Source organism: Papaver somniferum, chromosome 3, assembly GCF_003573695.1.
Source record: "Papaver somniferum cultivar HN1 chromosome 3, ASM357369v1, whole genome shotgun sequence".
NCBI classification, from domain to species: Eukaryota; Viridiplantae; Streptophyta; class Magnoliopsida; order Ranunculales; family Papaveraceae; genus Papaver; species Papaver somniferum.
Window position 1 is genome coordinate 24,779,251 of NC_039360.1, and position 10,552 is coordinate 24,789,802.

The window sequence follows — 10,552 nt, forward strand, 5'->3', positions numbered from 1 at the left end:
CAACCCAGCGAACATACTAACTCATACTCGGAGGAATATCTCACTTGGATACTATACGAACTACGTGCTACGAGGATCTGATTCGGATATATACAAGCTTAAGGCTCACGGATAAAGTCGCAAAAACAACGAAGGAAAAGACAAGTACGAGAAGAAGTAATTTGAGTCCAGCGAAGCAAAGTGATAGATATATAGATAGAGAACGAAAGAGCACGAGTGACACGAACTGAACTTGGACGTTGTTTATAAGCAGATGACCTCTCATGTACCAGCAGCGAACTCCCATCATATAAAGATAAGCGTTTGCTCAGTAAAGCACAACAGCAACATAAAGCAACAAGCGTGAATGATATGCAAAGATTAAGAGAAGAAATCTACGAGTCAATAAGAGCAAAGAAAAGGGCAAAAATAAGGCACATATAAACAAAAAGAAATATTTGGGCGAAATAAGACCTCAAAACAGACGAGTAAGACCTCAGATTAGGAGGCTGATAAGAACCGCGAAGTAAAACGGATTCCAGGGAAACTTAAACCCTTCGCATATGAAGGCTGGGAATCCACGGCGTGCACCTTAGTTCGCACGAAAGTGTAAGAGGCAAATCCTAATGCATGTCGAGAACAACTCTCAGAGAAATAAGATAGGGGCAATGATAATACCTATCCGCCGAGGGTCCCCCTTTTGGTGAAGGCCTTCGGTAAGGGGTGCAGAAATATGACCATGGCTCCGACGTATTCGGTTGAGCTGCGGGTGCCTGGGACGTCTGGAGCGTTACCGTCCATGTCCGTATGGCAAGTCCTGGCTACGATGCACTCGGTCCCAAAGAAACCCCACCTAGGGTGTGACTTCGTAACCATGAGCCATATCGGCGAAGGGATAAGAATTCACGAAAACAACTGACTGTCCTAATAACGGGTGGGAGGAGACCAACATGCATGTTAGGGTTAAGGGGAAATCAGGGGGAATATAAAAGGACGGCACCCTCCAGATTAGGGAGCTGCGTGACCAAAAAAGACGGCAATATCATGGGGCTATTATTCATGGGAATAGTTAGGCATGTCATATTGTTGCGAAGTGAGACCTCAGTAAAGAATGTTAAGGCGAGGTTGATGGATCGTTATTCGCAAGAATAATGAGCGCCTGAGACTTCGTCGAAGTAATACCCTTAATGAGAGGGTGGGGCAAAGTAAGAACTTAATTAGGAGGCGCAATAAGACCTCTTATAGCTGTAATACTCGAAGATTATCCTGAAGAGGAGGCATAGCCATAATACTCGAAGATTATCCTGGAGAGGAGGCATAGCCATAATACTTCGCATGAAGACGTAAGGCGTCAAAAAAAACAAGGGAAGAGGCAACAAAGGAGCATTATATTACTTTTTCTTTGGATAGCTAAGTTCCTTCATCCACCAAAGCAAACGGAGGCACACATATAGCAGACAAGGGAGATATGCTCAAGAGGACGACTGAGGAGGCAAAGAAGGAGGCGATGAAGAGACGGCATCAAAGAAAGGTATTTGAGAAGGGCATTGGAAATAACGAGATGGGAAGATCAAAGGCGGAGATACAAAGATGAAAGGAGGCAAACGAAAGGAAACACGAAATGAATCGGAGACACGAGGGAGAGCTTCGACGAGGATAAGGAGGGCCTGAAAAAGTGAGAGGAAACCGTCGCACAGAAAATGGAAGAGGTCTTGCACAAACTGCGAGATATGAGGACGCTGATAAACAATTCACGAATAGGTGGTAGGGTGCAGCTGGCAGAGGCAATAGAAGAGGCGGACAAATCTCCACTCACTCACGAGATAATGTACACGAACATCCCTGAGAAATGTGTGTTGCCAAGGCTCACGAGATAATTCAGCCGGTCAGAAAGTGTTGTGCGGCATTTGAAACGGTACACTCTTTCGTTGATGCAATGGGGATGAAATGATGCGGTACTTTAACGATACTTTCCTGCGAGCTTAGCGGGGAAGCATTGGCATGGTTTGATGGGCTACCTGAAAGGTCAAAGACTTACAAAGTATATTCCTGACCACTTATATAAGTAACAACATGCTGAAGCCGGGGATGGAGACTCTATTCAACTTAAGAAGGAGATCCATGGAAATCCTGCGAGGGTTAGTAACGAGGTGGAGAACAGTATGCTGCGAGCTAGCAGGGAGAGTTGACGAGATAAGTTTCATCTTAGCCTTCGTGAACGCGTTTATCCCGACTGACCTATTGTACACTCAAATATTCATCATCCGAAACTCGTTAACAATGAATGAATTGAGGGAGTATCAGGAGGAATACATAGCCTTGGAGGAAAAGCTGAAGCAAGTTAGCGAGGTTATGCCGATCCCGACAAAAGAAGGAGATTCTCGGCTCTTACCAAGAACGATACACACTGAGAAAGACGACTTAAAATACGAGAAAGGGGAGTCTTCGAACGTAATATCTGTGAAGTGGGTAGCTGTGTCGAGTGGAGATCAGGAATGGATTGATCAAAATCTTAGGCATGTGGAGTCAAGACGAAGGAATCATGATCCACGGAATAATAACGCGGGATACCAGCAAAGAAATAACCAAGGACCAAGGTTTGGAGAAGGAGAACCAGTGCGAGATAAAGCCGAATGGAAAAACGACGAAGGAAAAGGAAATGACGATAATCGAAACGGAAACATCTGTAATCAAAAAGAAGCAAACCCTACGAGGAAGATTAAGTAACATCGAAGGAAAGGAAGCGCGAAGTTCGAGCAACAAGAAAAAAGATGCTCTCGAAGAAGGAAAAGAGATGGAACGTTTAAAAGAAGGGCTGTATCAAGGAGAGAACTTGGAGCAAGGGCACAATCAATGAGGCAAAGAAAGTGAGCGTGCAAAGAGCCATGAATGAGCGAAGATCAATGCATGAACGAAGAACCAAAACCATGCAATGAGGAATCGAAACCACACGAAAAAGCGAGATCAACACCCTCAGGACTAAATGAGTTAAGTAACACACACATATTCTGTACATTTCATTTTATCAACTTTAGGTAAGCATATTATTCGTGTTTATTAATCGTATAAGCAGTGCATAAACATTTTCGCCACATTCATTATATACACTCATCGCACACGCTACATACTACATCTACTCCAAGGAATGATTCTTCTTACTTTGCGTGTATATATATATATATTCCGCAAGAAGACAAGGGCAAGTGATCAAGAATGGTTACTTCGTAAACTTCGGAGTCCTTATTATTCATACTTCTTGAAGATTATGTTTATTGCCACGAATACTTCTTGAAGATAATTAATGAGAGATACTTCTTAAACTTCGTAAGGATACTTCATACTTCGTATATTTCAAGGAATAATGTATACTTCACACAACGAAGCTTCGGAACTTCGTAAAATAATAAGAGGCAAGTATATACTTTTCAAGTTATTATTCTTTCGCTCGTTCCTTCATCAGCAAAGGTCAAAGTCATCCACTCAAGCACTACACGTCTCTCTCCAAGAACTATACCAAAACGGATTTTTCCTTAAGGATCGCTCTTCAAGCAATACTCAAGGAAAAAAGGGCAAAATGTAGATACCAAAATACCATACTCGATATGTGGCGCCAAATGAAGGCCGAAGTAGTATAACATCCCTAGGATAGTCAACATAGTATCTTAACTTAGTTTCCGTAATTTATAAGTAAATGATATTTTTGTAAATTCATTTCTACTCTTTATTACTTAAGAAAATATCTAAGAGAGAGAAAATGAGGAGACTTTATTTTCCTTATCTTCTTCTTCCCAAAAACGAGATTTAGAGCTCCAAAAGCTCATTAATGGAGTCTCATGTAAACCCCAAAGTATTATAATGAAAATCATGGATGTAGATACCATTATGGATCGAACCATGTAAAAATTGTGTGTGTTCTTTACAATTTTAGCACTATCATCATCATTTTTGTGTGAAAATATTTAGATCTAAAAATTGTTTTATGGTTTTGAAGTTAAAATGAGTCAAGAACATGAAATATAACATTTGGGTGTAACTATGGATTTTTCGTAGTTACATCCAAGGCGGACCGGATAGAATTGGATAACCTCGAACCCTTTTTCTCTTCTCCAACTCAGATAAAGATACACACTTCAGTCCTACAATAGCACAATAAAGCATTAGAGCAGTACGTACAGAACAAAAACAAGGTCCAAAGGTAAAGGGAGAAAGACAAATCTAGAGAGAGTTGGCGTCATCCACTATCTAGGGAGAAAGAAAACTGTATCTACTCAGTTATCCTTTAGTTCCTATTCACAAAGCGAATTTATATCCCCAAAAAATAACTTAAGCTTGCTAACCATGCATATGAAACAGATTAACAATGTGTGTGCACAGCTCTATAGAGAGGCACATTACTGTAGATTATTTGGGGCATAAAAATCTAGATGTCGACGATGCTGTATCAACTATCAAGTACACGTAGTGACTACTGTATCAATATTCTGAAAATAAAATCAAAAGTCATCAATAAAGTTAATCAATAAAGTTTATAAGGGTCATAAAAATTAACTTATTAGATATTATCTTCAGTTCCTCCAGTATTTTGCTGGTACGGTAGTGATGCAGCATCTTGATATCTTTCCTAATTTTGGTCTTTTTTTTAGATTACCTTTTCTTTTATGATTTCCTTTTTTTTAGATGCTCGATTTTTAGGAAAGTTAGGTTATTATAAATAAGGGATTGTAAGATAGTTTTTATCATTCAGTTTTTAAGATATATTAAACTAGAGTTTTTCTCTAAAGCCTTGCATTGATTTGATTCTGTCATCAATTCGATAGCCTTGCATCGAATCTGATTCAATTCTTCGATTCAAGAAGTCAGGTCTCTGGAAATTTTAACCTAAATTTCTAGATTGAGCTGAGTTACCGTTGATACGCTGCGCCAGGTTGGTATCAGAGACAGGCAACATTCTGTTACTACAATGCCAAGACCTCGTCGAGCACCAGTACGTACTGAAGCAGAAATCACTCGTGACGCTATTGCTGAGCTACAAGCCCAGATGGCTTCCATCACAACCGCGCTCCAAGCCCTTCTTGTTCAGCAACCAACACCCGCAGTGCGCGAACATGTTGAACACGCTAACAGTAACAGGGATGAAGTTGATGACGAAGAAAACCCGTTTGCAGACGACGTTAACCCCTTTGCTACTCTACACAACAACCGTACCCTAGCACCAGATAACGTACAAAATGCAACAGCGCTTATTCATTGGGAATCGGGTTTCAAAACCGAGATACCAGAGTTTCATGGAAATTCTTCAGCTGAAGAACTGCTCGATTGGATAGTCACGGTAGAAGAAATTCTAGAGTTCAAACGAGCTCCAATGGATCGATGTGTTCCTGTTTTAACAATGCGTTTTCGTGGAAGAGCAGCTGCATGGTGGACACAATTGAAGACAACTCGTGCACATCTCGGAAAACCAAAGATCATGTCCTGGGATAAGCTTTTGTCGAAACTTAAGAAAACATTTTTTCCTTACAATTATGATCAGCTTATGTTTCAACGTCTCCATACCATCCGCCAAGGCACCCGTTCTGTAGCTGATTACTCTACCGAATTTTTTTTACTTCTTCATCGTGTTGATGTACAAGATTCTGAGCGTCAGTTGGTAGCACGATTTACAGCAGGGTTACGGCAACAGATTCAACACACCATCAATCTTTTCAACCCTCTGACACTTTCCGAAGCACACCAACAAGCTTTGACCATTGAAGCACAAACAAAATCATCATTCTCCTCTTGGTCTAGTATTCGTTCTTTGCGTCCAAATACACCTCAGACAGTACCAGACGATGCTGCACCTGTCAAAACAGATTCTTCCATTGTTCCTGCTCTTGACCAGCGACAAACTCGACCAAACTCAATTTGTTGATTTTCTTGTGGAGATATAGGTCATCGACAGTCTAATTGCCCCACTAGAAACAGAAGAGGCCTCCTCCTTGACACTGCTGGTAATGACGTTAAAGTAACTTACGATGAGGAAACTGCGGAGCCACAAGATGAAGTGGAGGTTCTTACAGCTGATAGTGGACCAGCATTAATGTTAATACGTGTGTGTTTATCTCCGCGTGGAACAGATATTAACCCTCAACGACATAATCTTTTTCATTCAAAGTGTACTATTGGAGGCAAGGTGTGCAACTTCATAATTGATTCTGGAAGTAGCGAAAACGTCATTGGTGAGGAAGTTGTAAACAAACTTCAATTATCAACAGAACTACATCCTAACCCCTACAAGTTGGCATGGTTGGATCGGAAAACCGATGTACTCATAACTCGACGAGCATTAATTTCTTTCTCGGTGGGTGATTCATATAAGGATCAGATTCATTGTGATATTGCTCCAATGGATGTTTTCCATCTACTCTTAGGACGCCCTTGGTTATTTGATCTTCGAGTACAACACGATGGCTATCATAATACCTACAGTTTTCGTTACAATAATCACAATTTCACCCTATAGCCTTCTTTGCCCGAGAAACAACATACACCATCAGCTCCAGTCCTCCTCTTGCAGCAAAAGGCTTTTGAACAAACACTTCGAGAGGAAGGATATGTTCTAATATTGATCAATTCGGTTGTCAGAGAGTCTTTACCATCACCTCCAGAACATTTTCAAAGACTATTGGAGGAGTTTCAGGATGTTTTTCCCAATGAGTTACCACCCGGCCTTCCTCCCCTCAGAGACATCCAACACCATATTGATCTAATTCTAGATACTGTTCTTCCTAATCGAGATCATTATCGTATGAGTCCGAGTGAGCATGAAGAACTTAGACGTCAAGTTTAGGATATTGTGTTGAAAGGATATTTACGTGAAAGTCTGAGTCTGTGTGCAGTCCCAACTTTTCTTATACCAAAGAAGGATGGATCGTGGAGGATGTGTGTCGATAGCCGTGCTATAAATAAAATTACAGTACGCTATAGATTTCCCATTCCCCGTCTCGACGATCTATTAGATCAAATTGGAGCTGCAACGATTTTCTCTAAACTAGATCTTCGAAGTGGTTATTATCAGATACGAATCCGTCCAGGAGATGAATGGAAGACGGCTTTTAAAACTCGAGAAGGACTTTTTGAATGGCTTGTCATGCCCTTTGGCTTGTCCAATGCACCAAGCACTTTCATGCGCGTTATGAATCAATCTCTTCGGCCCTTCATAGGTAAGTTTGTAGGCGTTTATTTTGATGATATTATCATATTTAGTAAGTCTTTCACAGAACATCTTGAACACTTGAGAGAAGTACTTCTTGTTCTCCGTCGAGATCAACTATTTTCCACACTAAAGAAGTGTGAGTTCGGCTCTCCTGAGGTTCACTTCCTTGGATACATCGTCTCATCAGAAGGGCTAGCCGTCGACCCAGGCAAAGTAGAAGCAATCAAATCTTGGCCTACTCCTACTACTTTATCTGAAACTCGAAGTTTTCATGGTCTAGCATCTTTTATCGAAGATTTGTGCCGCAATTTAGCAGTTTGATGGCACTTATCACTGATTGTATTCGTCATGATAGTGTCTTCACTTGGACTACCGAAGCAACTACAGCTTTTGAGATCATTAAAACAAAATTGTTATCAGCACCTATACTAGCTCTTCCAGATTTTACTCAAGTTTTTGAGCTACATAGTGATGCTTCTAAGTTGGGCATTGGTGCTGTCTTGAGCCAACGCAACAGGCCTATCTCCTTCTTCAGTGAAAAGCTGGTTGGAGCTCGACTACGTTATAGTACTTACGATGTGGAATTTTATGCAGTGGTTCAAGCAATCAAACACTGGAGACATTATCTTTTCCATAAAGAATTTGTTCTCTACACAGATCATGATGCCTTAAAGCACCTGAACAGTCAAGATAAAGTCTCAGCTCGTCATGCATCCTGGATATCTTACTTGCAACAATTTACGTTTGTTATCAAACACACGTCAGGTGTTTCCAATCGATTTTCTGATGCCCTGAGTCGTCGCCATTCTTTGCTGAGTGTTCTTCATGTCTCAGTTCCGGGATTTTCTACCTTTGCTAATTTGTATGAGTCTGATGACTTCTTTGGTCGAGTTCTTCTTGACGTTCAGAATGGTCTTTCTCGAGATTTCACTATGCATGATGGCTTTTTGTTTCGAGACAGTCGTCTTTGCATTCCAGACTGCAGCCTCCGTCTTAAACTTGTTGCTGAAACACATAATGAAGGTCACATTGGTCGCGACCGGACGTTGCATTTACTTTCTCAGTCTTATTTTTGGCCTGCATTGAGACGTGAGGTTGAGCGTTTTGTCGAACGTTGTACAGTTTGTCAGACATCAAAAGGTCATGCCACGAATGCCGGTCTCTACCTTCCTCTCCCTATTCCAACACAACCATGGACGGACATCAGTATGGACTTTGTGATGGGTCTTCCTCGTACACAAAAGGGTTTCGATTCAATCTTTGTCATTGTTGATCGTTTCTCCAAGATGGTACACTTCATTCCATGTAAAAAGACATCAGATGCAGTCCAAGTCGCAACACTTTTCTTTCGAGAGGTTTACAGACTCCATGGATTGCCAACTTTCATCGTTTCTGATCGGGATTCTCGGTTCTTAAGTCATTTTTGGAGGTCTTTATGGAAATTACTAGGAACCAGCCTTGACATGAGCTCCGCTTATCATCCTCAAACGGACGGTCAAACAGAAGTGACCAACAGATCTTTGGGGAATTTGCTTCACTGCCTTGTGGGTGATTCTATTGAAACTTGGGATTCAAAACTTCCTCAAGCAGAGTTTGCTCATAATCATTCACTAAATAGAAGTTCAGGGTTCAGTCCATTTCAGGTCATTTATGGTCTTCTCCCTCATGGTCCTTTGGATTTATCTACTCTTCCAGACCGTACATGTCTTCATGGTGTAGCTGATGATTTTGCAGACAACATTCATAAGGTTCATACGCAGGTTATTTCCAATCTCGAATCATCCTCCTCAAAGTACAAAGCTGCGTCTAATTCTCGTCGCCGTCGTGTTCTCTTCAAAGTAGGTGATCAAGTTTGGGTATTTCTCATTAAAGATCGAATGCCGGCTCATGCTTATAATAAACTCAAGGCAAAAAAAATAGGTCCTCTCACAGTCGTGGAACGAATTAATGACAATGCTTATCGCCTACAACTTCCAGCAAACATCAACACTTCGGATGTCTTCAATGTTCGTTATTTATCATATTTTGTTCCACCGGACCCAGTTCCAGATTCGTGGTCGAATCCTTCTAACCCGGCGGGACCTGATGCAGCATCTTGATACCTTTCCTAATTTTGGCCTTTTTTTTAGATTTACTTTTCTTTTATGATTTCCTTTTTTTAGATGCTCGATTTTTAGGAAAGTTAGGTTATTATAAATAAGGGATTGTAAGATAGTTTTTAAGAGATATTAAACTAGAGTTTTTCTCTAAAGCCTTGCATTGATTTGATTCTGTCATCAATTCGAGAGCCTTGCATCGAATCTGATTCAATTCTTCGATTCAAGAAGTCAGGTCTCTGGAAATTTTAACCTAAATTTCTAGATTGAGCTGAGTTACCGTTGATACGCTGCGCCAGGTAGGTAAATCTTTATCTAACGAATGACATGACCACACTATTAATTTGGGGGCTAAATTCCATCCCAAATGTCTAAAAGAATATTTTTCAGTTCACCGGCCTTCTCACACGTACGCACACACTTGTAGTTGTTCTTCAGAACAATGCAGCACCCAGCATGTACCTCAACAATGCTACTTTGTCATCTATAAATAACTCAACATTCAAACTTCATTCTCACCATCGATCATCTGAAACACTTCCAAGCTTCTTGTACTACAGTTACATTCAAATCAAACTTCCTATAACGAGACGCTTCATATCATACATTTCGAAACAACCTAATGAGAGAGTAACAAGATTAGCATCACAAAGAGCTGTAGTTATCTTTAGCAAGACTACATGTTGTATGAGTCATACTGTCAAGACCCTTTTCTATGATCTCGGAGTAAACCCATCAGTTCATGAACTCGACCAAGAACCCAGAGCAGGAAAAGAAATCGAGAAAGCGCTTATAAGTCTAGGATGTAATCCGTCGGTACCTGCCATATTTATCGGTGGTAAGCTAGTTGGTGGAGTTAGTGAAGTTATGACTCTTCATCTCAGTTGCTCTCTCGTTCCATTGCTAAAGCAAGCAGGAGCTATCTGGCTTTGATTACTATACTATTTAGTATTTACTAAAGACTTTGATGAGTACATATACTATATAGTATATATTAAATGTTGACCTAGCTAATATATAATTAAGTTGGTCAGTTAATTTCATGCTAATAGCTTTGATAATTGATGATCACATTATTAGTATAAGAAACGCCTTTTTGTGTTTCTAAATAGCAAGAGGCACCTATTATGTATTCTCTTATCTATTTCATGTTTTTCTTCCTAATATCAGTACTACTTTTGATATATTGTTTTGGTCCGGTCACCTTTTATGGCATTCGTTTTTTTGGTACATAAACATGGATTTTAAGATTCTAATACTGTAGATTTCAAATCAAAACCTA

General features: G+C 40.4%; 2 protein-coding genes across 2 annotated transcripts; both read left to right on the forward strand.

Moving 5' to 3' along the window:
• Window positions 1–4,939: 4,939 nt before the first annotated feature.
• Window positions 4,940–7,495, forward strand: LOC113359176. Its single transcript, XM_026602851.1, has 4 exons — window positions 4,940–5,821; window positions 5,921–6,151; window positions 6,482–6,776; window positions 6,858–7,495. The coding sequence occupies exons 1-4, from the start codon at window positions 4,940–4,942 to the stop codon at window positions 7,493–7,495; spliced, it is 2,046 nt and encodes a 681-aa protein (XP_026458636.1).
• Window positions 7,496–9,726: 2,231 nt separating this feature from the next.
• Window positions 9,727–10,203, forward strand: LOC113359177 (monothiol glutaredoxin-S3-like). The gene has a single exon (XM_026602852.1). It carries the CDS (start codon window positions 9,727–9,729, stop codon window positions 10,201–10,203), a length of 477 nt encoding a protein of 158 aa, XP_026458637.1.
• Window positions 10,204–10,552: the final 349 nt, after the last annotated feature.

What these genes read in the sequence shown, in the direction of transcription:
- LOC113359176 (XM_026602851.1), top strand. Translation starts at nt 4,940, where the DNA reads ATGCCAAGACCTCGTCGAGCACCAGTACGTACTGAAGCAGAAATCACT. An exon ending in TACCAGACGATGCTGCACCT is followed by an intron (nt 5,822 to 5,920) that starts GTCAAAACAGAT and finishes GGTCATCGACAG; the next exon opens with TCTAATTGCCCCACTAGAAA. An exon ending in TCATTATCGTATGAGTCCGA is followed by an intron (nt 6,777 to 6,857) that starts GTGAGCATGAAG and finishes GTCTGTGTGCAG; the next exon opens with TCCCAACTTTTCTTATACCA.
- LOC113359177 (XM_026602852.1), top strand. Translation starts at nt 9,727, where the DNA reads ATGTACCTCAACAATGCTACTTTGTCATCTATAAATAACTCAACATTC.